Genomic DNA, 27118 nt, shown 5'->3' with positions numbered 1-27118 from the left:
CTAACTGGGTTTTCTCAGCAATGTACAATGTTTTGGAACAGTTTGACATTGATGAAAATGAATTTAAAGCTATGCTACAAATACAATAGATGATTCCTGATTGCATGTATCTGGAATTAGCAGCTTTGGCCTGTCTTGTGATGCAATATATTTCATTTTTTTTCAGGAAATCATCTAGTTAATGTCATGTTGCTGTATACTTTTGACATGTTATCAATGTTCCTTGTTTATATTACTGATGTACATATGGCTTGGGAATGTGATCCCGGCTCATTTTATGGGGGTTTTCATCGGATATGAAACAAATTTAACATTTTGCAGGGCAGATCAATTAGGAAAATACTACAATTTGATGAGACCTTTTAAGTGATCCTAATTGCTGATCAGGAATCTTAAGCTAAATCTATGATGTTTACATGCAAGTTACAAGAACAAGCACACATGATGGAACACATGATCACAAGGTTTGACTGGTATTTTATTACTTAAATAAAGGTGGCATGGACCATCTTGTATAAAAAGAGTTTAAACATAAAGCCTGTGGCATGTGCATGTCAACATAACCTGATGGGCATGTAAGGTAATGACCAGACAGAATGATGACAGACAAGCCTGCTCTTTGGCAGATAGTTTCACTGAAGTTAAGATATTTCACATCAACAGCATATAAAACATTGCAATTTTAAAGTGTAAAAGATAGATGAATATTATAGCGTATGTAATACTAGTACCTAACAGTTTATGCTTATAGTTGAGTCAAGACTACAAACATGCATGCCTTTAATACTGCTCCTAGGCAAAAGACAGTCACAAACAGACATAAAAATGAGTAAATGCACTAATTAGAATTGCTCCAGTAAGTAATGATGGGATAAAATAGCTAGAGTGGCTGGCAATGCATACTGATGCCATGGCTGCTTAAGTCTTGTGTTCTAACAGGTGTGGGGAAGAAGATGGAAAGCCCTTTATTTGACCAAGGATGATCCACTGCTTGAGAACAAATCTTTCAACTTCAAGATCATACCCCTATGGACATCAGCAGATACACATGTATCCAAAAACATCTACATAAATGACTGTCTCAATGTTAAACTAACCAATGATCGTCTCAATGTTAAACTAAGCATGGTGGATTTATTCATTTCACAAAGAATTCAGGGCACAATTAATGGATACAACATAAGGCAAGGATTTCCTGAATTTATATGGACATAGGCAGAGGTTTAAAACTAGCCAGACATCCAAAAACATAATAACCATTTCCAGATCTGGCTAAATACTGTTCATATCTACTGGAAATTTCATTTTGAATATACCAAAAACTTATACAATTAGGCAGCAAACTTCCCAGTATTCTTCACATGGCAGTAAAACATTTAAAATCCTTGGTATTGTATAGCATTCTGGAAGATCACTTTCAAACCAAAAGTGTTTTAGTTTGACACAAATCCAAGTAGTAAGTCAGGTACACTGTCAGCAAAGTTTAGAGTAAACCCAAATGCCTAATCCTTACAACAAAGAAAAACTGAAGCAACACACAGCTCAAAGTAACATAATATTCTTGTCATTCTGCTCACAATTAGCGGCACCGATTCAGTGTTGATGCAAGCATGGTAATAAAACAACAGCTGCTAAACGAAATCAGGAATAAATCTCCTAATTTTCTAATTAAACAAAACTTTCATACATAAAAGTGCAGTCATATCTAATGAAAAATGAATACTTTTAAAACCCTGATAACTGTATTTTGAATGCTAGCCTAGTATATAAAATCTGTTGCTTCCAACAATTCAAATTATGGCAATGTATCACAAAGTAAGGAGATTAAAGTAACCAACTTTCAGTAATACCTCAATGCATCTCACACCTCACAACATACACGTTATCTGATGGGAAAGATCTCTGATAGGAATGACATTGTTAGGCTAAGCAACTGTTGAAAACTAACAGCTGCGATGAGCAGGCAACAAATAGTTTCTTGATAGAAAGGTACAGTAGCAACTTTATTCCCTACACCATCCATATGCTACATACTAAGCTGTTTGTCAGCCAGCGTGTGCATGCATATATTTATAAAAGCATTTGGTTGTGCATGTATGCATATGTGTGTAAGGTAGGTTTATGTGTGTGTACAAGACATTTCATGTAATATATAAGGGTTAGTGTGTGAGCGTGTAATGAGTAATAAGCTGTGACAGTGATGGTAATTTGCTCTGTCAATCCTCATTTATAAGTATGAAGATTTACCCCATGCAATTCTGACATAATAAAAGCTGTCTTGCCTACTCCTAGAGAGGCATTCATGACAATCATAACAAAGTATTTTATTGTTATCAATGCTTGTTATAAGTAATACTTTTCTTTTAAAAAAGCCACAAAAAAATCATTTAGCCACTAAAGCCTGTGGTAAGATGCTCTAAAAGTTTTTTGCCAAGCTGAATAGATATATCTGCATTGACAAGTATGTAAATGAATCAAAAACTGTTGCAATATACAAGGCAACACGCTGACTAAGAACAACATAAATCAGGTGTTTCTTTAGGTTTTTAAAAATCTGCCACACAGCTATTGATCTTAATTTTGTGCTTACAGTCACTATGAAGATAACTGAAGACCCAAGAGGTCAGACGCAGTATGATAAACTGCAGAAAGATAGTCAAAAAAGCTAGCCTGAGTGTCCAGTTTGTCTGTTGAGGGCAATACAGATAGATCAATGAAAATACTGTCTTCAGGAGAGTCACTTATCTCCACCCCTTGGGAACCCTGTCTTTTTTAAATCAGTGGGTTAGTAACTAGCATGTCAACTTCAGATCACAATGAAACAATTTTTGAGGCTTATGTGAAACCTACTTGTGTCAGACATGTTTTCAAGCACGCTTTGAAAAGCTTTTACTCCCAACCCTCACATCACAGAAACAAATCTTAATATCCACATACTGTAGAAATGTTCACAAAAATAACAGTGGTCAAAGAGGAAACATGTTAAACCAGCAACCACAACCACAACCACCTAACAGCACTTATTAACACCAATTTCCAGTGAAAACCCATCTCAGATACTGAGGTAACTGAAAGACTTTATCTGTGCATCTTTTCACATTTTTTCTGTGCTGTGATACAATTCTTAAAACTTATTTCTGCATTTTAAATTTTTTGTCATATCTCTTGTTTATCTGAAAATAAAGTGTTAACATTTATATTTAAGACCTTCACGCTACCCTCAAACAAAAAAAGGATTTTATTTTTACACCTATGATATAGTATCTGTTTTCCAAGCTCTTACCCTTGTTATAAATGTTAGAGTATACAGTAGCACTTCTATTATTTTTAAGGATGGTAACCTTTTTAATCAATATACCAAATCAGGGACAGCAAATTTTTCATCTAATGTTATGGCAAAATAACTAATGATATGCCCTGCAGTTCTTACATTCAGAATCAGCAAAATTTCTATCCACCTCCTCCACACAAGACTGATATTGCTGGCTTCAGTGACTTGCAAGATATACTGGTGCCTACGCAAAGAGTAAAACAATGCATGGCGCACTGCACAAAACATTGTTTGAACTGCTTCACTTAAAATATTGCATTAAAATTTTACAGCTGCATCAAGAAAATAGCAACTTTTGGAAAGGAAGATAAACTCTCAAAAAAATATGATTTACAATATTGTGGAAAGTATTGTTCAGCAGGCACAGCAAACAACACCCTGTCATTCCCCTCTCAAACAAAAAGTTATTTGGGATATTCTCCCCTGAGTCCTTGTCACCCATCTGTGAGTTTTCCATATACATCTTTATGACAAATTAAATGAACTTGATGAGTATGCTTGGCGCAGGGGATGAATATACATCACACAAGACATCAGCACAAAGCCCAAGTCATTAATATTTAAAAACAGGTGGGAACACGCATTTCTTGGAAGACCAAAGGCCTGCAATTTCTCTCTTTAACACAGCAAATAAACAACTTAGAAAAAAAAACCTGCCAATCTGCAGTAAAATATCACAAGATATCAGTAAAATCAGGCGCATTCAGCTGTAAGATCACCATCATTCATCTGCAAGATCTGACAAGCATACACCACCAGGCTGCAAGTGCAAGACTGGCTCAGCCAAGATAGTTTAGTTTGGCCTTAATTTAATACCATTTTCCTCTGATGTGTAATATATAAATGTTTTACTCGCTGTTGAGAGTCAGCCCTACATGTAGCAACCACCTTGTAGTTTGTATTCATTTCTGTTGCTCTTTGAAGTCTGAATCCACAACTGTCTGAGAATCCACAACATTCAGCCGAAGTTTTGCATTGCACAGCACATGGTCAAATTCTCACTCATCACACGAAGCAAACCAAACTTCTAGCATCTCTTGCCCATCCATTCCACTAGCAGCTTTATCGAGAGACTGTGTCCACATCGGTATCTTCAGGTGATGTTTTAGATTGTTCTGCTTTATCACGTGAAGAATTCCGTCGGAATATCCAAGGAGCACTAATTCGGCTCCGGCTGCTGCGGTCACTTGAAGTGCTGTCCCTTCGACTGCGTGCCTTCTCATTCACTGGAGAGGTTGGTAGGCTGAGGAGATGAAAGCTCAAATATTGAAAGACATGTATAAGTACTTAAAAAAAATAAAAAAATAAAAAAATAAATTTGCAAGGCTGACCACATACAAAACACAAGATCAAGGATGCTGCTGAAAGAGTAAAATGAAGCATAACCCTGATCAGGAAACTATGCAGTCTCCTAGCATATTAAGAGTGTCCAATGTTTACTAGATTTAAGAACAAAGACTACTGCTACTTTCTATCTCCAGGCTATATTTTCTGGTGATTCAGTATGACTTCACAGTCAGTGTGGGTGAACATCAGCAGTTACCTGACTGTAGAGAAAGGTCGTGTCAGTGACATGTCAGGCAAATTGATTTCCATGGGTGTAATGAGCACAAGGCGTAACTCTGTCCCTGCTTGCCGCACCAGCTGCACCACTTCTTCATGGCGAGCCCACTTGGTGTCCACTGTTGCTACTCCTACCACAAAATCACCAACACGAATTCCACTCTGCTGAAGAAACAAAATGAGAGGCCAGGCAATTTTAATCACCACATGAATCAAACGTCACATTTTGTGTCTGCTTTAGTTATGAATGTAAGTACTGAAAACATTATATGTTAGAAAACAAAATAACGCTTTAACTGCATAAATTTCTGAATTTTGATGACTATAGCTAAATATGAAAATTCTGTTAACGCAGTACTTTCCTCCTAAAACCATTTTTATCAGCATAATACAAATAAAACTAATAATGCAAATAAGCCTGTTCGCAGATAAATAAAATAAACTCACTCCTGCTACACTTTCTGGTTCTAGGTCTGCCACAATAACAGGTGAGTCCCCTCGTACACTAAAGCCGAAGCCTTCTGATGGTGACCGCTGTAACACCACCGTACGTGGCGGTGACCATTGGTTACGAGAATTGAAAATGGCAATAGGTCCCTGGCAGCAGTAAAGTACTTCACATAAGAATGAGATAGGGAAAAAATATGCAATGAGGAAATGAGCAAAGGAAGATTATATATTCATTGTCTTCTCATGATTTCATGTTCAATGTATTAATAAGTGATATAAAAGGTATCACTCCTTGGGTAGGTCTTTAAAATAGTGGGTGATTCAAAGCAAAGAAATGGAATAAAGCTTCCTTATAAGAAAGAAAAATTCTTCTTCTAGAGACAATAATGACATTCTCTTTCTGCAAGCAGCTTAGCTGCTGGATGGCACCTCCTAATGTTTAAAATTTCATGCTATATGCTATTTACAAAAACCTACCAATTTCCAAAAGATGTCAGTGGTTTTAGATTTTGAAAAGTCTGGGGCAACTGGCACAGTATCATGCTCTGTCCTGCCAAAAATCCTTGGGGCTGTCAGGAGCTGAGTGAAGTCATCTTCTTCTTCAAGACCTGAAAACTTCTGTATGGACCTGCCAGACACAAACACATCAGCAGGGCATGGTAACATAAGGATTTGTGTCAAGACAGTCCTAAAAGTTGGGTCCTTAAGTAAGCTAATCTTGTATTCATATACATGTATCTTATAAATTATGTGGGTCATTAAGCTACTCCCATAATCGTGCACATGTACCTTATAAATTCTCCTGTATTCATATACATGTACTTAATAAATTATGTGAGTCATCAGGTGAGCTAATCCTGTATTTGTATATATGTACCTTATAAATTATTCTGTATTTATATACATGTACTGTATAAATTATCCTGTATTTGTATATATGTAAACACATCTTCCCCCACATCCATAATTGAAGACACACCCACACATAATTACAGCCATGATCATATTAATAAACAGGTATGGCGACAAAAACCAGACAACTCAGATAGCTCAATTTTAAAAACAAATTTTAGTGAACATTTTTACAAGTGAAGTACAATATCCTGCCATCATGAAAAGAAAACAGAGCTTACCTTGCGTGTACTTTTTGTAGAATATCACGAAATGTGTCAATCTTTCGCATTTGCTTACAAAGGTCATGAACTCTTAGCGCCTCTTCGTGGCTTAGAACTGCCTCGCGTAAGTGCGCTTTTCCTGTCAGGTAAAAACAGAGAAAACATAAGTAAACTGTTTAAAATCCTACAGTGCAAACTGTTCATCTGCTACATCTGGACATTGTTAGTCAAAAGCCAGTAGTGTAAAGGTATTATTGAATACAGAAATTAAATAAGGTTCTGTGGTCTGTGACACTATAAAGCAGTCAAACATCCGATACCTAAAATTTTCCGCTCTTCTTCAGACTGAGGTATTTGCAATCCATTGTTTTCATCTTGTGACTCTGTCCCCAGATACAGACTCTCAAACATTGCTTGCAACTTGTCCATATCTTCACTGTCTGAAACAACCATTTAATATATTGTTAGCAACAGCTTATACAATGCCAGATTCTCAGTCGCATCATCCTTACACAAAAGGTATCTTTCCTTGCCTGTTTCATTTAGTTTGGAATCTAAAATGATGTCGATTGCAAGTGATAACATTTATTTTATCTCTTCCAGACAAAAAAGCACATTAACCCTTACCTGTCTGTTCTAGTAGTGCCATGGCAACATAGAAATGTGCACAACCTTTGTAGAAATAGTGTTTTGTCTGAGCCATTGTTATCCAGGGGAAGGGCAGGTAGCTCTTCACCACTTCTGAAGACATCTTGCGATGCGTGTCACGATATTTCTCTGACACCTAGAGGCAGCATAAAGAGGATGAGGTTAATATGAGATACAATCAGAAACTCCTTTATCCCAGATGACAATTAGTAGCAGCTCTGCACAGATGCAAGGGTTAGAACCACACAGCACAACATTAAAAATAACATCTGACATCATACTCGCCACACAAGACAGGCCCTTATACACTCACACTTCAGACTTGCATATGATCACAATTCATTCCACACGGTAGCACTCAGAGGTCATACAGCAGAGACAACAGCTTTAAATTGTCGGTCCTGCATACACAGACTGAATCAGTGGCGTGACAGAAGTTAACGGAACTTTCCGATAGGGTATGTTTCACAGCAAAGAAGAATTGCAGACGTTTTGAAAATGTCAGCCTATTACACTGAATCTGAAAGTCATTCTGAGGTGTTCCAATAACTTGTTTAAGCAGTATACAACACAATTCAAACTGTTTTTGTCCTTGAATGGCAAATTATTGTAATAACACATGAATGAGAAGGACAGCACACTCTGAATATGAGATTTGTAGGACAGATAACAAATCTCCGGGAAACCGAGAAAGACTTCAGCTTCTAGAGAAGAGGCGGTCTTGCACCTTCTTCGTGATAGCTTGAGTGTTGGTATCATTGCAAAGTCTACCATCAAAGATGATGCCCACATAATTAAGTGTGTCCACAAAGTCCACCTCATAATGGAAGACATTTATGGGACTTGATGAAAAATTCCAATGGAAATTAAAGAACCTCTTTGGTTTTACGGGCATTAAGATTTAACAAACTGTCACTGTGACAAGCAACAAATTTATCCAAGGCTGTGCCATGGATGTCTACAGGCCTGCCAAGAAGAGAGAACACTGCAGTGTCATCAGAGAATTTGACAAAGTGTTGTTATGTTTACTACTGGTACACAGGGTAAACAAAAGCAGGGATAAAAAAGCACACAGTGCATGCTGTGATGGAGTCAGAAAAATCCACTGACAAGACCTCTCTGCTGCATATTAGCCAGAAAGTGAATAATCCATGACACCAGCCTGGTCAAGGGAAAATATGTCAAGGAGTGTTCTAGATGGAAGATACAGCAAACAGCAATATTGCATGGGCTAATAGCATCTCAAGGTGTGTATACAGAGTATGAAGGATAAACAGTTTGGTATCATCAACACCTCTCTTGGTCTGGTAAGCTAATTGCGGTAGATTAAGACATTTTTCAGTGCCATTCAGAATCAGTGCTGTAATGATTTTCTCCAGTACTTTCATGGTAACAATGTCAAGGTCAATGGCTTATAGAATCTTTCTTTGAAAGTGGTGCAGATAAGATTAACTATAAATCCAGTTATTGCTGAAACAGGTATTGGAAAATGATTCCAAGTTGATTTCCATACATAATATTCACTATAAATACACCAAGACATGGAGCCTAATCTTGGAACCTTTTATTTTGAATAAAAGTTTATAAATTGATATGCATGATATTTACTCAGATGATCTGAGGCACTGGGATAGAGATCTGTAAGCATATGGAATGGTTCAAGTGTGGTCTTATACTGAGTAGCATACTAGTTGTAGCTCTTTCTACTGTAAGTTGTGATCTTATAACACTCCACTCAGCTCAAGACACAAGTATAAATAAAAATACTAAACATTATTGTTTAACAACAATTATAATTTAAATTTAATTTTAGATTCACAACCACTACTGTAAGACTATTTATATAGCAAAAACAAGTTAGATAATGCACAAACAACATGAAGTGCTTAGCAAAGTGAAGCATTGGTGTTACAGACAACCACTATTATAAGATTATTTATCATAGTAAAAACAAGTTACCATGGCAGCTTCTCTGGCCAGACGAGCGTTTACAAGGACACCCTCTTTGCCCCATGTCATAAGCTTTTCTTCCAGCACACATTCCTGGGCTTGGGACTAGACCCATGGAAAAACAAAGTCACTTGCTGAATTATTACTTTACATCCCACTTCATAGAACAGAACACATTACAACAAACACTTATTGCTTCTACTTTAAGATGACTGACATAGTGAACTCGGCAGCATGTTGTCAACTCACCAATGCTTGGTCAACTCATCAATAAACATTATGTCAACTGGCAAGTAAGAGTGATGTCAACTCACCAGTAAGAGTGAGGTCAACATGCTCAAAGTTTCTGACTGCATGTCCATGCTGGGAGCATTGCGGAAGTGACTTTCCAGATAGCGAAAAGCACCTGCTGCCCGCTCAAAATCTTCACAAGCTGTCACCACCCCATTCCTCTTTGTACGGTCCTGCACATGGCATATATGCTAACATCCAGCCTGAGCAAACCACCTTCTTTACACATTCACACATTCTACTAGCATTCTAATAATCAATGGCTTTACTGACCTAATAATCAATTACTTTAATTACTAAATTACTGCATTTTAATATCTTTACTGACCCATATTGTCATAATAGCTTGACTGGTCCACATTTTAATAATAGTTTAACTGACCCACATTCTTTACATTAATTTTTATTTTACATTAACATTTCTCTTGCCATTAACAAACACATGGAGGAAAGGGGAGGGAATCAGTGTTTTATGCTGTGCCAGCAACTAAGACTACATCACGGCAAGGATGCCAGTCCTGTAAACAGATGCCATACGCAGAGAAAGAACAGTGTGCCCAATATGAGAGCTGAACTCAAGACAGCCACCCTCACTGTATTGATGACAGATGCTAACCGTTGCGCCATCAGACCACCCGTACAAACATATGGGTACAGTACACACTGGCAGCTTCCTTTGATAAAACAATGATGTAGTCTTTTTACTAAAGCCTGGCTTTTTTCATAACTTTTTCTGCTTAATCTCTCTCTATTTACCACCAACCACAGTCATAAAACAGTGTCAGACAAGATTATTGTCCTTACCTGCTTGCAGGCTAGCTGTGTATAAAGTGCTCCAACATTGAACAAAATGCTTCCTTTTTCAAAACCAATTGCTTTTTGAATGCTAGGTACGCCTGTTAAAGAATCATACCTGAAAGATTAAATACGCAGTCATTAAGCTTTATTTCTCTTGCATGCTCTATCACATGTGCCTGGTACAAGCACAATGGAATTAGACTGACTTGATAATATTTGTGTATAGCAGTGATGCCCAACCTTTTTCGGCCTGCCGGCCATATGCATTTCGGAGAGCAGTGTCGCGGGCCACTTCACCGCAAAAATACAAAAAAGAAAAAAACATAGAATAGAACAGATACCATTTTTATTAGGAGCAAGTTGTACTTACCATTAATTATGTACTAATTAATGAGATATTTGAAGTTGTCTTGTTAAAATAAAAGTTAGAAATTGTCTGAAAATACATTTTAATCGAGGTACCCCAAGGCGATCCATCCTGTTTTCCACAGGAAAATGACGAAATTCAAACGCTGTTTCGGTATTGCTTCCTTATCAGAACCCCATTGTTTTATACCTTGCTAGAAAGCCCGGAGTCTGTATTTTCAATCTGTTTAACGACTGATTCAAATATTAATCAATCAAAAGATCACTAATCCCCTGTGGAATGCGGTGTCCCTCGTTCTCAAACACTGGTTTCCTCCCAAGACGAAAATCTAGAATGAAATCCATCGAAAGATTGAGAGACGCCCCTACGTAGGGATTAATACTTCTTCTTCCATTTTTTTGGTTTTTTTTTTTTCTCTTAGGTTTTCTTTATTACTAACATGCCGATTTCCTTTACTGTGGGCAGAAGCTTTGCGGGGCGGACGGCACCGTGTCGCGGGCCGGATATGGCCCGCAGGCCGTAGGTTGGGCATCCCTGGTGTATAGCATTGTATACCTTACATCCAACATAGTGCACAACTTATGTTCATGAATATTCTCGTATAACTTACAAACATAGTAATATGTATTCTGCACATAACTATCTTTTATAACGAAGAAAACAAGAACTCATTATGGAGTATATCTATCATACATGTGTCATACCAGTGAAAATATAAAGGCAGTGGGCGTTCTGGGTGGAAGAAGCGCTTCTCAACATAATAAAGCTGATTGAAATAATCAATTAGCAACTCAATGCCAGTGTAAGTGCGCTCTGGTGTTCGGATTGCCTGACGCACTTGTGTCAGTTCACTGATCTCACTCAGATATTTCTCTGGATCCTCGCTGTAATGCTCCATTATGACATCCTATTGACAGATCACAATAATCATTTGAAAATATAATTTTACATATGTCTCTACCTTTCAACATTTAACCAATATACTGCCAATATGATAACATACTACTAACTTGCTACAGTCACCTAGAGAACACCTGGTCACAGAGCATAGCTCTATAGTTTTCATTGAGACCCTATAGTTTAAAAAATAAAAAGGCACAAACTTCTTGGTGATCTATCTTATGTTACTGTTACAAATATAGTTTGAAAATTCTGTTGTGGTGTTTGCAAACAGTTTAAACTATTTGGTTAGCTCACCTTCAATGGTTGGCTGAAATCCAAATCCTTTGTCTCTTTCAGTCCCAAAGGGATCATGGGAGTGTACTTGACACAACTGTACAGACATACATCCACACACAAATACCCCACACACACATCCATACCATTACCATGTGTAAGTAAAACACAGTGATGTCCCTTCAGCTTACTAACTTGAGTAGGGGTAGCTCTGTGTATTTGTGATTTTTATTTTGACTTGCTGCAAGTTTCATAGCTATAACTTGAAGCATGCTTCTTCATCATCATGCTGAGCTGCTTGTCTGTGCTCTTTTGGGTTTTGATCTATCACCTTATCGACTGCCAGCCTCCTCTGTCTACAGCCGTAACAGTTTCTTTGTCTAATTCATCTGTAAGAAGGTCACACAGTCACCATAGTGTGCTCTATCCTCTCTGCTTTGCGCTTTGCCATCATGTAAATCCTACCAACCTATGTATGATACATGTATATCTATGGACAGCACTGCTGTGAGTATAAATTAATCTGCTTTTATCTCAAATTAATACTGACTCTGTAGATCTAAACTCCCTTCCTATGGTTTGTAACTCATTATGGTTTTGCAAAAAGGCATTCTGCAGATTAACCCTATGAGGAGCAAAATAATTATTACAATACAACTTTATTGATCTACAAGGGCAATTCCAGATACTGCACGTACTAGTAATATATAGAGATAATGCATACATACACATGTTGAAATAATTTATCTCTCTCACACACACTCCCAGCAACAGTAGATACAACTGGTGACCTTAGGTCACCTCAGGCTAGTACAAAATCAAAGCCAGTAGAGTTGATCAAGTAAATGGCACATGGAATGAATAAACTGCAGTGACAATTGGCATCTATGTAGTCTATTCTAGGACTGGATTAGTGGTGTGGGCATTAGTAGGAACATTCACAGCCTTGATTACTTTTTATTATTATTATAATAATTATTTGTAAAGTGCTATGAGCTCACCCTTTGGGCTGGGATATAGCGCTATGTGTATACTTTATTAGTAGTAGTAGTAAAACCAGATGTTTGCTTCTGACATAAAATTTAAAAGAATTTAGATGACAAAATCAGATGTGGCAAATGATGATGTAAAACATTGGATAATGAGATGATGCATTGCAGATGATGGAATGAGGCATTACAGATAAATGGATGAGGCAGTACATATTAAAGCACCTAATGTGATGAGTCATTTGATATGATGCTCATCACACACTAGACAGAAAAACATACAAAAATACCACTTACTTGTCATGCTGATAAATGTGAACGGAGCTGTTCAGTTCACTCAGTTCCTCCTTCAAGAGTTGAATGTTGGAGTTGAAGAAAGATAATTCAACTGCCACTTGCTCCTTCAGCTTCTTGTTTCCTGTTGCTCTGTCATACAAAAATACACATAACTGAAAATGTGGTGGATAACAGTAGCGTTTAATACCTGTGCGAATGTGGTGAATGACAATAACTTTAACTCCTGTGTGAATGTGATGAAAGACATTAAACTTAACACCAAGAATACAGTGCGCTGAATGGCTACATAAAAATAAAACCAAACAACAAAAATTACAGAGAAAGAGATCAGGTTGTCTGAATGATCATATAATCACTGTATTACCCAAACCTTCTATTTCTGTGTTAGCAATCACACACAACAGAACAAGGATGTTACAATACCTGGTGGTCCCTTGCTCAGCAGTATGTTATTCTACTATTCTTCAGTTACACAAACTGTCATGTCTGACATTTCACTTGGTGCACCTCTGTTATTGCTGCTTTTCCCTACTACCCAATCAATTTCAGAAAAAAAAAGTCAAACTGTGCCAGCACTTTCACACTCAACAAAGGGAAGTAAAGGCCTGGCCATATCAAAACATGACAGTGAATTCAAGTGCTGATAACAAACTCTGACACCACATTGCAATAACTTGGGGTTTTTTTAAGGCATGGAAAAACTGGTGTAAATATTAACTTCTGATATTTCTGGGGCAATGTGAGAGGTCTAAGCATAGAGCGAGGGCATACAGTAGTGTATATGTATAGCACATGGAAGTGTGCTTATATATAGCATATAGTACTGTATATATTGTAAATAGTGTATATAGCATATAGTGTGTGTATATATATATAGCACATAGTAATGAGATGTTGCCATAACTGTATGCCAACTTTTTGGATGTTGCAAAAAATAAGCTTTGACCATTTTCCAAAATGCAGGTAAGATTTCTAATGTTCATTCTTCTAAATACAACATCTTTCATTGAGTGTTTGGCAGTTAATGGAAATTTTAGGAATGTAGATATGCTCTCACAACTTGTATTGAAATGATAGAAATATTCTAAACGACATAGGCTTTGACCAAAAACAAAAAAGTCACTGAAAACAAGCAATCAGCATTAGCAAATACACGCCATCACAACCGCTACTGTAAAGTTAATTGTATGACAATAAGGCATAACTAAGTGTCCAGTTAAATGCATGCCTCAATTGTAGCAATCATTGCCTAAATGCTGCTCATGCTTACCTGAAAAGATTTTCAGCACCTGTTCTCATGCGTAGTTCCTTATTGATTTGTTCATTCAGTTTGGCACGTCGAGACTGTAACTTGCCTCGGGCAGTCTGCACAAGCGGATCTGACCCCTGCAGAACAAAAAAGCAATGCTCTGTCTGATGTCAATACCTGTGCCTGAAGGCTGAACAAACATAGTGAGATGCCAGAAAAGTACACCTTGTATTTGTCACTTGCAATATATCATTTTGTGTTCTATATGATATTTGCAGTTTTACAATTTCATATATCAACTATATATCACTTTCATATATCAACTAAAGCCAGTTTAATATATCAATTCAGAAACTAAAAACTCTCTTAAGCAAGTCTCACTTGTCCTGACATGATTTATTACACCAATATCCCTCGTGGATTTATAGATCATGTTCCAATATACCTTACACTTGCACTATGTCCTTATCTAATGTGTGCAACATGCAGTTGTTGCCCTCAGTTTCATGTGCATGCATGTGACCTCAGCACATGTGTATGCTGTGACATGACCACTGCTTGTTAACAGCAGCCTGGGTTATCAGCATGTTCCATGTAGCTCCACCTTGTCCTCATGATGAGATTTGTAACACTTCACAACTCAGTGTTTCAGAGACAAAAGTGTGACCTGCTATAGCTGTACTAATCACACCATCAATATTTAGATAACGAAGGTACTAGTGGTGGTGATGATAGCAGCTGTAGAACATTCACTCTAAAGCCAGTGAATACAACAGCCAGAAATTGTAGATTAGTAACAAGAGTAACTTTTCTACCTACAGTACCTAGAACTGACTGAAAGAAATAATCATTTTCATAAGTGGATAAGGATACCCCATTTTATATTACTTTCAAGGTTAAAATTGAATGGAAGCCTCTGTTCTAATTTCTGTAGATTAGTCTACATCATATGCTTTCAACAAGCAATACAATTTGGCTGATTTGTAGATTTATGTTATCCTTTAATCCTGACCTGAACCATTCAAAGTGTTTTTGTGTCTAAATTTGATGTGCCTTACCACTTAGGATCATATTCTTAACTTTTTATCAGCAATCCACCCAAACCCTCAGTGTGAGAACTGGATAGCTGCATTATTTTAGTGGTTAAACCACTGGTGTCCAAATCTGTAAAAATCGGCCTCAAGAAAAGTGTTAACATCTTCATCCCCAATGACTGAAAAAGTTTGAGATAACCTTTACCTTACTTCACTGTTTATTATTCATAAGATTTTTCAGACTGTAAGTTCAAATTGTTGGGATTTCACTTCAGATATCTCCCCTTTTCCTGCAACCCGTGAACATATCAATGAGTATTACCTGGCATTTTATCAACCAGTTAAAAAAAAAAAAAAAAAGAGAATGCCTTGCACCAATGTGCCTGTAATATTCATTCCTGATGTCAAAAAACTGCTTTAATAGTCTCATGCTTTTACGCATGTAAATTTGATATTTGATTATCAGTAATGATGAAATATTTTTTTTTTTATATGCCAGTTTTATTAACAACTGTCTTATGTGCTGAGACCTCCAGCCACCAAAATACCCCACATGTTTATGTTTTCCAATTTATGACACTAAATCTTTTTTGAGTTCCCTTGCATGGTTTGTGGCTCTGTATGATATAAAATTCTTGCCCCATCTCATTTATAGAATGAAAATTATACCAGACAGCCAACAGCATGAATGCTCTGGTGTTAATATGAGTATAATTACTGTGCAAGCTATAACAAAGAAACAGATGAGAGAAACATGACAATGCAGATATTGTAATAGCTACTTCAAGACACTATTGAAAAAAAAAAGGCAGGGAGAAAAGGGAAAGAACTCTGTATGCATGAGCATTATAGATGCCATTTTGGACAGCAAGTGTTTAACCCTGACTGTGACCAAAACACCTGAGCTTTAGTATTTCTTCTGTACTGGATATCATAAAATTTTATCAAAATACTTTGTAACACATGCTTCCTGTTGATGTACCCAGTGAATAATGCTGCCTGTGCCACTGCTGAGCACAAGTCAGTCACTCTTCATTGACTACATGTACACATACAAATAAACATTACACATACAAAAATACATGTTACAGACTACATGTACATATGCAAATAAATGTTATATTAAAACAAATGGACATAAGTACCAAGAGATGAACAAAGATTTCAAACTGGGCCACACACGTATTTGTAAGGACAAAGGGGCTCCCCTCATTTTTTTTACAGGCACAAGAGGATATTTTCAGTTATCGCAAGGGGAATGATGCTTCAGCTTAAAAGGCATGCAACTGTTCTAAAGTGGGGCAGGAGGGTTTAAGGCAGGGGCTGGGACAAGGGCAGCAGGCTTTATCTCTGCATTACCAAGAGGGTTGTGGGAGAGGTAAGAAAGACATCAGCCTCAACAGTGCTACAAGCCAGCAGAACCTTAACAACTATGTATGGTGAAGTCAGGTAACTGAATCTACTTTGTGAAAACAGTTTCTTTTGAAAGAAATTGAAATAAAACACAAATATATATATATATAAAGTTATAACAGGGTTCCCAGGGACAGGGATGGTGCCAAGTAAGGACCTTATAAGGACCTTTCATGCATTCGTAAGGACCTAAGTGACAGTCATCAATGCTTAAGTTTTTCTCTTGTGTGGTCGGAAAGATGTATTATTTATGAATCTGTGGTCTTCTCTATGTTCTCAAATACATGTATTTCTAGTAATAAATAATCAAAGAGTTAATTTTGATGCCTGTCTTCCACATTTAGATTAGATAACTTAAAAAGTGTCCTTAGCGCGCTGATAACATACACCGTTAATGTTCCAAGTTTTCTAGAAATCTAAGTAATAATAATTGCAAAACCTGAAAGCCATTCTTTGGTGTAATACAAAAGTCAGTTCATGTGTCTCTCTCTCGCACACACACTCTAACGGGAAAAGAGAGAGAAATAGAGCTATGCACAGTAGTACTAGAAGATCAAGGTTCAAGAAAGAGTAAGTTTCTAAAGACCTTTTGAAAAAATAGTGTTTTTTGCGAATACGGAAGGGCAACTAGTGTTGTACAGATGTGTAGACCAAACATGCGGCGAAAAATCGTCGGTATTTTGCGCCAAAGTCGACTCCGAAAATAAATTTGTGGTAATATTTTATCGATATAAGGACTTGTAAGGATCACAGAGAAAATGCAAGGACCTGTGTGACAATTTGTAAGGACCGCATGGCAAATATAAGGACTTATAAAGCCTTACGGCAAAAATTCAATATGTAAGGACTTGTAAGGACCTTGTAAGGACATGGGAACCCTGTATAAATACTTATAGGCAGATAAGCTATAATAATAAATGTACATTTGTAATTCTCTACCATAAAAGTAGTGTCAACTAGTGTACACTGATCAAGTATATGAACAATATGGACAGTACAAATTGTACATGAACAATATGAACAGTAGAAATAGTACAACAAATAAAAACAATGAAAGTTAAAAATAATATGCAACAGCAGCCAGACAGAAAGTTCTAGCCTAAAACTCCAGATGCTCTAGAAACTGTGTTCAAAGGGCATATTTGAAAGACATCTGTGGCAAACTTTCACACACTCCCATCTAACCCAAACCTCCCACACATGCTCACATGGCTAACCCAAACCTCACACACATGTGCACCCACAAGATATGCTCTTATTATTAGTATTAATAAATAGTAGCCACCATGACCAACTAAGGTAGATTGCCATTGGATAGTTCTGATTGTGATTACGCTTGTAAACACTGAAATTATTACTGACTTAAAAAAGTCCTTATCTGTAGTATCTTGGTGTGCTGAACACAACTATGACCATGAACATTTTTATTGGCTCTCGTTTTGAAGATATTTGATGTAGTTCATTGTCTACCTCTCACCGTGTAAATGTATCCAGTAGGACTGTAGAAACATTCTAAATAAACCTAGAATGGCGTAATATTGCATCACATTGCATAATACAGTCATGCACACGTCATCCAGAGTTTATTGCATCATTTTCTGATCCAATGCAGCACTACTGCCAGGCGGCTGCTGAAGTAAGCTGACGTCAGTCAGCAGTGTACTATGTAGCCCTGTCAAAAAGGTTTAGCATTTAAACTATTTCAGACTTTGTGGGATGCAGTGTAAGCTATTGTTACATAAAACTATTATTATTCTATTCATTTAGTTACAATACACAACACTATTACATCCAAAGTGCGTTAATACCGGGGACAATTTTTGTTGTATTTGTGGGGAAGTGACATTTGCCAACCAGAAGAAAAGCATCACTTCTCAAGTGAAGAATGCAAATCATCTTTACTTCGATGCAAGACTGGCAACCAAGACAAGCCTTGGGCCCTGCATATATGCTGTGCTACATGTGACACACAGCTTTCACAGTGGGTGAATGGCAAAAGACCATCAATGCCATTTGCAGTCCCTGTGGTGTGGAGAGAGCCTAGCAACCACACAAATGACTGTTACTTTTGCTTGATTTCTCCTCTTTCCAGTCAGGATAATGAAGCAAAAGAATAGTCAAGAATAGTCTACCCCAACATTGCGGTCTGCATTGAGACCAGTTCCACATGGTAAGGGATTCCTATTAGAGAACCTTCAGCAGAATATTCTCTTGATTTTGCTGATGAGGACGAGGGTAAGCCAACCTGTTCTTTTCCTGGTCAGTCAACATGCAGTGGTCCAGATTTTCACTGTGATGCCTCATCAACCCCATGCAGAATAGTCCAGGAAGAACTAAATGGCCTGGTTTGTTATTTGGACTTATCCAAGAACAAGAACAAGGCAGACTGGCTAGGTTCAAGACTCTAGCAACGGAATCTTGTAGATAAAGATGTCACAATTACTTCATATCGACAGTTGGTGCCTTTCTTCAGAAAGGAAGGTAATCTGGTATTCTGTTGAAGTATACTGAAGGCCTCATGGCTGCTTTACTCATGACCCAAAAGAATGAGACTATTTAAAACTGCGTCTTTAGGCTGTGCCTAGTGTCTATTAACTTTCTCGGGAATGTCTCTAAAGATCCACTTCCTTCATTCCCATCTGGATTTCTTTCCCGACAACTTGTGGTATGGTTAATGACAAACATGGTGAACATTTTCATCAAGATATTAAAACAACGGAAAAAAGATAGCAGGAAAAATTTTTCACTACCATGCTGGCTGACTACTGTTGGAGACTCCCCAGAGATGCTTCCGAACAGCTGTACAAGAGACAGGCAAAGAAATCTAAGACGTAGTCCATGACTAGATTTTTTTACAGGTATTAGCCAGAGGTCAATTACTATGAGCATGCATTTCATGATGTATACAATAATTTTTTGCATTTGACAAAAAAACTAGAGCCAATCTTGCATTTTGACTATCATATTCATGTTGAGTACATAAAAACTGATAGCAAATGACTAATTTTATTTCAGTAACACAACTTTTGTAAAAATGTGTTGACCAGTGTACTGTAAGCCTGTAGCTTTTATTGAAATAAGTGAATTGAACACATTGATATCAAACAAAAACTTCATAAAAAAAATTACAAACTGACAGTATCCAACATCCTCCTAAAGCTGTTTCCACACATGCATAAATGTGGAAATTTTGTATGCCCATACTAATATGCACAAGATAGATCGTGTGTGTGTTTGTGAGACAGAGACAGGGAGAGATGCACATGTGTCTGTAAACAAAAGATTAGAATTAAGAGCTTAGGTCATGTTTCACCAGTTGTGATCAGCACTTGACAATGGACCAAACAAAACACACATATACTTCTGTCTGAAGGAACTACACTCTTAATATTGACTGGAAAATGCACCTGGACCAGTTATTTGTGATAGCTATGTACAAGAATATCAACATTAACCACATATCTCCATGCCCTGATTAAAAGATGCAAATATAAGTCGTCTGAGCATTGGTATGCACTTAACTTCATTTCAAAATAAAAACAATTCTTTACAAAATAAAGAATAGTCAATTTTATGTATAAAATCAACCCTGAGAAAGTCTTATCACAAGAGTCATGCAACTCTCCAGACTGAAAACTCTTGCATAGTATTATTGACAATACCATGTGTTGACTTTGACATACCTCATCAGCATTTGCATACCTCTGCATTTAAATTGTGGCATTCTGTAGTAAAGCCTAACAGCTACTTCTCACTTGCTGATAAAAGCAGATAATAAATGTTGATTTATAGAGCACCTTATCCTACCAACAATGGGAGATTCAATGAGCATACATTTAGTCGCACTAGCACACACTTATCAGTATACATTAAATGCGTCTTACAAATTTACTCACCATCATTCAAATCATAGCTAATTATTCAGTCTCTCTCACTCACACACAAGGAGGTTAATATTATAGTACCCCAAGAAAATCACTGAGAGTCAGTCATGTAAACAGGTGTCACATTCAGAGACAGGTATATGTCAGAATAGAGATACAAACAAACCCACGACACTCGATTCTCCCAGACATGGTGACAGGCGCTTTAGCCACTGCGGCACTTACTGTCCTAATCTAACCTTACATTGAAGGAGAATACCCAGTTGTTACTAATATATCTTTTGAACTTAAATGTGTTGTTGTTGTTTGGAATCACAATAATTGTAAATACTAAATCATACTTTTCCCATTCAAAATTGTGTCGGCATATGAACAAACGGGCACCGAGCTCTTCCTTACTTCACTGGAAAGTACCTAACCTATACATACAGAGCGGTCTGTAGGCCGCACATAAAACATGTATCCAGATGAGCAGATGTAAGGGCGTGACCTGTGACCAGTGTCCAATACTTTTGTTGTGGTTTTATTGGCACACAAACCGTAACAAGGCACACTAATGCCCCATGTAGAAAACACCAACTTGTCGGCTATCGCTTGTACCCCACGGGCCTTTGACGATTTGAGACTTCAAACCTCGACAAAAGTAACTACGCTCTGAACTTTAATGATATAAAGGTCAGATATGAACAAGGATGGGGTACACAGGCATCACTCCATCCTAAAAACTCTCTTTTCCCCCAACCACCTCCCTACAGCTCGCAGCGAGAGGTCTGACTTGTGGAGGAACAAGCCGTCAACACTTAGGCTGGCATTCCCGGCATAGCTCGTGGAATACTGACGCCACCATTCCTACCTTTCGCACATGTCGATCGTCGGTGGTGGCCGCGGCCACAACAGTCTTGTGGGGCGAAGTCATCTCGGAGAACGATGTACAGTCCAGTAAGTGGTCACAAGTATGTGTAGGGACTGGCAAACATCTCCCACCATGACTGACGACGCTGACAGTTGTGTTGCACACGGTGAACTCTCGTGCTGTGACGTCACCGGAGGTCAGGTTGAGGGCCAACCGCCGACCGTCTTACTTCATGTGACGTCACAGGGCGACAGTTAGTCGTACTCCGTGCTGCCGACGGCATCAAATATCTGTTATAACTTATATCATTGTTAACAGAGCTTGCACGATGGTGAGCACAATGCCACTGTCGTCAGCAGGATTGAAGTCAGCGGCCTTGTGGAATGCACAGAGGCGTAATCACTCTGTGTTCACTCATGCGTAAAGTGAACCGCTACCAACGCCCACAGGGGTGTGGCACAGGCGGCCTCGCCCACATTGCGTCTTGCTTCCGCAAGGTGAAAAGCAATGCTAGTCGTGCCTTTAGTAGTTAGCATTATTGTATCTTGTTTTTGTCACGCGCACTGAGCCTGCCTTAAACACTCATCCGCTAATTAATTATCCGCTAGCAAAGTACCTGTGCTCAACGAGCGCCGCTAACAGTGTACTACGTCACGCTAACTGTGTACTTCGTCACGTTGGTACACCATTCACAACATTGCTAGCCGTCAACACCAATCAGAGTGACAATTCATATCGTAGCGGATAATTAACGGATGGGTTTGTGGGGCTGAACTTTACAGGTTTATATCACCTATATCTACCGATATCTTAAAAAAAACAAAAAAACAAACGCAAACCATTCAGGTTGCTGTTTAATAATGGCAATGGCGCTATAGAAATCACCTCTATTATTATTAATGGATCTTTCTCCTCTGTAGTCAGCAGAATAGTAAATGTGACAAGAACCTTGTGATACTGAAATTTATGTGGTTTATTTCTGTTTATGAGTAGCGCTGAACGCATACAGGTAGACATATTTGCTTCAATGACCTGTGAATTTTATAAATACACACCAGTGTATATTGTCAGTGTGAGTTCATTGTCTATATCCCTTTAATTAAAGAAATAAAGCAAGCACAACAGCAGTAATGACACAAAAGTATATAGTTTATCTTATGTGACAGAGGTATAGCACACCACAAACAATGTTGTGGCAGAAAATCAAGTCATATACAATTCTAGAACTAAAAACAAATACTAAATATAATTGCAAAAACACTCTATTTTATTAAAGCCTTCATCAGAATATCGCTGATCCTATTTTCATTATTTTGGTGACTGTTGTGATAAGAGGTATCCAGTGAGGGTACATCCGGGGTTTTATGTAGTCAGTTCACTTTTGTGTTTGAGCTGTCCGGTAGCGCCATTTTGTTCATGTTTAATAAATACTGTTTCATCAAACTACAACAGTCTCTAGTGCTGGTTGGCTGTAGGGACGCAGCATGAGACAGTGACCTAGGCTGTACTTGAAAGACTTTCGATAAGAGATTCCTACTAATGTGATAACAAGACATCACTATGGCAATAACTGTATTATGCAAACTTTACATATGTACATGGATGTGCACAGGCAGCACCGACATCACTCACTTTTTAGACAATAATAGGAACACAGGGTATTATTTCTCAGCAAAAACAAAAAATTTACATAATGTTTCATAATAACTATTAGTCTTAAAAACACAGCAGACTATACTTTTTGAAACTGTACTGTAAATGATTACCTGCAAACATACATGAGGACAAGTAAACATGCATGCGCACACATGTACACACAGAGATATGAATACATCCATTCAATAATAATCATGTAAGATATACAACTGTATCTCTATGGAACAGTCTTGCTTAAAGCAACTCATTCATAACAAATTTGACGATTATCCTCTTTTTGTAAAAGATGAAAAAACTTAAAATTTTAATGTATACAAAATTTCCACTCATTTCTCTTATCTGGTTTAGTTTATTCCTTGTTACTCCTTGAGGAGCACAGGACTGCAACAACACCTTGTCAGCGGACCCGGTTTTGGGCAGCATCCCTCAGGTGGGCCCAGGTGGTTCCGATGTCCTTTGCCTCACTTTCTACTGTTCTTTTCCAAGTCTGCTTTGGTCTCCCAACTCTCTTCCCCTGAGGGTTCCAGTTAAGTGCCAGCCTATCAATGGTGTCAGCTGGTTAGTACAGGGTGTGTCCTATCCAGCCCCAACTGCGTTTTTTGATGTCTTGGCTAGTGGCATTCTGGTTGGTACTTTGCCACAGGCTGCTGTTGGAGATCTTTTCAGGCCACCTTATTCCCAGAATATGGCATAGGCATCGGTTGGTATAGGTCTGGAGCTTGTTGTTGATGGTGTTTGTCACTCTCCAGGTGTCAGAACCATACAGTATGACTCCTTCACATTGAAGATGCGGGTCTTACTGTTGAAGGATAATGCTCTGGAGTTCCAGATGGGGCATAGGCTGTTTAAAGGATGCCTGGCCTTGTTGATGTGGTTTCTGATGTCATCATCCACTTTACTGTCCTTGTTGATAATGCTCCCTAGATACACAAAGCGATCTGTTTCCAGGATATTCTCTCCTTAAAGTTGGATTGGAAGTTCCTACTTGCTGTTGATTCTCATCTTATCTGGATTCAGCTGTAATTTTGAGAGAACTGGGAGCAAAAGACTTTTTAAAAACTATTCCCCGTCCCCTCCCTATTTTTTTCTACAAAATGCCCCTTTTTTTAATATAAAAATGCGTACATAGACTAACTCTAGAAAATGTTACAAAACTTTCCCTCATGTTTTCCTTAGTTGGGTTAATGAACCATTCATAAAAAGTATGCTTTCAACTTCACACAAATGACATAATTAAAACACATTTATCATACTTGGCAACGCTTCAGTGTTTTTGTAGATCACAGAAGAAAGCACTTCCAGTTCTATTGTTCAGAAACAATTTTACAACATTGCTTCAGCCATCTAACACTGTGTCTGGGTGCATTTTCTTTATGTGGTTCCTCAGGTGCAGTGAACGAGTCAGTCCCTTCCCACAGATATTACAGGTAAATGCTAGTTCTGGCCTGTGGCCCCTCATATGAGTGGTAAGGGCACTTTTCAACTTAAAGGTTTTGTTACATACATCACACTGGAATGGCTTTGCAGTTGAATGAACAGAAAGATGTTTTTGCATGTTGGACTTGTATGTAAATTTCCTGCAACAAATATCACATTCAAACTTTGGCTCTTGGTGTTGCATCATGTGAACCTTCAGATACTCTCTGGTGGTGAATCTTTTACCACATGATGAGCAAGAGAAAGCTTTGATGCCTGTATGTAGTTTGAGGTGAACCTTTAAGCCATTTGGTGTCTTAAATGAAGCACTGCACAAATTACATGGAAACATGAGCTTTGAGCTATGTTGTGGGCATTGGTTTGTGGCACTGGATTCTGCAGAACCCTGTGACAGATTACGGCACACCTGGCAGTCTGCACTGTCTGCTGTAGTAACATCTCTCACCAGTGATAGCGCATAAGGACCAGCTTGATGGCGGTCAAATAAATGATGATTGAGCACCCACTTAGCAGAGAATGATTTGGCACACATGCTGCAATTAAAAATTTTCTCTTCTATCTTAGAGTGTTCAACAGTTTTATGAGCATACAATGATGTCACTCGAACAAACCCTTTGCCACATTCTTCACAGAAATAGCGCTTAATGCCAAAGTGTGCATCCAGGTGAGGTCTAAGAGCCCCTCTAAACTTGAATTTCTTTCCACATATATGGCACACAACATTCTGGGCATTGTGGGCATGTGCCTTATGTGCATTATATTCCTTGTGACATGAGAAGGTCTCACCACAGAATTCACACTCATGTGGCTTCTCAACTTTGTGCTTCATTCGCATGTGTAATGTCTTGCCTGTCCATGAGCTGAACTGTTTGGAACAGATCTTGCATGACACTGTTAGCTTTTCTTTGTGCCATTTCCTGTTATGCTCTATCAGGTAACTGACCGATGTGTAAGTCTTCTGACACTCTTTGCATGAAAAATTCTTCTTTCTTTGTAGCTTGAGCTCTTCTTGCACATTTGCATCCTCAGAACTGACTGAGTTAGATAACACTTCACAAGGACTGCTCTCTCTTAGTGCATGATGACTTCCTCTTGAACGGCATTTGATATTCTGTTGCTGGACACTTCCTCTTAATCTTTTTACACAATTATTTGGTTTGGTGGCAGCTGAGCTTGCAAGCATTGTTTTTGAATGCTTGGAAATCTTGGTCTTGCATGATAAACCTGTTTTCTTTTTTTCAGGGAAAGATTTCGAGACAGATCTCAGTGAATACAATGCTGAACGTTCTGAGCTCTTGGTTTCTGCACATACTGCCTTTGAAAAACCAGACTGTAGTGGAAAGTAAAATGTGTTGCGGGGCTGTTCTAGAGAGATTATCTGTGGCAACTTCTTAATCACTGTCTGTTGTAAGAGCTGAGATGTCTTTTGAGTGTTTAGGCATATGACTTCTGATACACAATCTGGTGAACTCTCTTCGGTCTCAGCAAATCTCTCTACAGCCTTTAAGTTGAATGCATTATTCTTGTAACTCTGATGCAATACACTAGAAAAGTGAGTCAACAACACACTCAAAACTTTTCCAAAAATAAGACCCTGAAAAAAGGCAAGTGACATCATATCATGATGGGAGCTAACAAAAAAATTAGTCTGAGGATCAACTATTTTCTTTGCAGCTGATGGATCATCAGTCATTTGTTCACATCCTGAAACTGAACAGCAAACAACCTGCTTCATCCTTCCATTTTCTAACTCTTCGGGTAAATCCATAATCACTGTAGAACTTCAACATTACTTTCACAAATAGTCAAGCTCAGTTTCTTGGAGAAGGTAGTTTAATGATGCTGTAAAGCATTCCTTGAACTCCATCCATTTTTACCAATACTTGCAGGCTTTTAAAATTATGCCAAATGAAAACAAGTCATGTGGGTCTTCGTATCCCCAACTAGTATACGCTCTTTCCTCACTTCCGATCGAACCACGGACGTAGAATGGTGTGTCATGTAGCATTTAATGAACAGCAGACGACATTCACGTGTAACATTTTGATGTACACAGCTTGATAAAAATAAAGCTGAATAGATTAAAATAAGATATTATCTTTATCCACACTAATTCTATATTTCTGGACGACTGATCTAAAATATCAATGCAATTTCACCGACTGTTTTATGCTTCCTAAGCCGACTTTTCGCTGTAACTGCAAGCCTGCCATATAAACATCCGGGTATCGGAGGTCTTGCGGCAGTTTGGAACTCTTTTACGACGGAGTCGATAAATGTGTGCAATCGTCGGCTGCTTGTGATTGTTTTATTAGATTTGATTGTGTTGAAACTGCTCTATACGCCAACAGCTAAAAAACAAACCTGCATAATTTATGATAAGACAAATGCTTATCACCTCACTGAGCAAACGAGATAACAAATGAGACATACCTTTAGGTGTTAGTAACTAGATTTTGAATGTGTAATCTGGGGCCGTATTCATCAAGCAAGAGAGAGAAGTGGGATGGGAAGAAATGAGAAAAATTGTCGGATGTGGAAATCAAGGAAAACACCTCTATCCAGACCTCTTTACCCAATGGATAAAGCAACATCCACGGAGTCTATATGCCACTTT

The 27118-nt window shown here is 38.1% G+C and overlaps 2 protein-coding genes across 3 annotated transcripts; both read right to left on the bottom strand.

Moving 5' to 3' along the window:
• Positions 1–459: 459 nt before the first annotated feature.
• LOC112553464 (rhophilin-1-like) lies at positions 460–22025 on the bottom strand. 2 transcript variants are annotated; one of them, XM_025220684.1, is made up of 15 exons: positions 21409–22008; positions 14246–14361; positions 12976–13104; positions 11711–11786; positions 11218–11420; positions 10153–10261; positions 9372–9521; positions 9067–9162; positions 7087–7243; positions 6780–6899; positions 6478–6598; positions 5822–5972; positions 5342–5491; positions 4875–5059; positions 460–4574 (listed from the first exon to the last, which is right to left on the bottom strand). In XM_025220684.1, exons 1-15 carry the CDS (start codon positions 21469–21471, stop codon positions 4394–4396), a joined length of 2007 nt encoding a protein of 668 aa, XP_025076469.1. In that variant the 5' UTR covers positions 21472–22008; the 3' UTR covers positions 460–4393. The 2 variants fall into 2 exon arrangements, with proteins under 2 accessions (XP_025076469.1, XP_025076470.1); XM_025220685.1 differs by lacking the exon at positions 460–4574 and having other exon boundaries at positions 4918–5059; positions 5342–5508; positions 21409–22025.
• A 1787-nt stretch (positions 22026–23812) lies between these two features.
• On the bottom strand, positions 23813–26754 carry LOC112576609 (zinc finger protein 883-like). The gene has a single exon (XM_025259190.1). It carries the CDS (start codon positions 26267–26269, stop codon positions 24401–24403), a length of 1869 nt encoding a protein of 622 aa, XP_025114975.1. The 5' UTR covers positions 26270–26754; the 3' UTR covers positions 23813–24400.
• Positions 26755–27118: the final 364 nt, after the last annotated feature.

The sequence above is a fragment of the Pomacea canaliculata genome, linkage group LG12 (assembly GCF_003073045.1).
Source record: "Pomacea canaliculata isolate SZHN2017 linkage group LG12, ASM307304v1, whole genome shotgun sequence".
Lineage (NCBI taxonomy): Eukaryota > Metazoa > Mollusca > Gastropoda > Architaenioglossa > Ampullariidae > Pomacea > Pomacea canaliculata.
Note: the sequence above shows the minus strand (reverse complement) of the source record. Positions and strands in the feature narration are given on the sequence as shown.

Bases quoted from the DNA above. Each gene is read 5' to 3' on its own strand.
- LOC112553464 (XM_025220684.1), bottom strand. From the start codon at position 21,471: ATGACTTCGCCCCACAAGACTGTTGTGGCCGCGGCCACCACCGACGAT. The intron at 14,362-21,408 runs GTAGGAATGGTG...TTTGTTCTGCAG, and splicing joins ACGATCGACATGTGCGAAAG to GGGTCAGATCCGCTTGTGCA. The intron at 5,492-5,821 runs GTAGGTTTTTGT...TACTGCTGCCAG, and splicing joins CTGACATCTTTTGGAAATTG to GGACCTATTGCCATTTTCAA.
- LOC112576609 (XM_025259190.1), bottom strand. From the start codon at position 26,269: ATGGATTTACCCGAAGAGTTAGAAAATGGAAGGATGAAGCAGGTTGTT.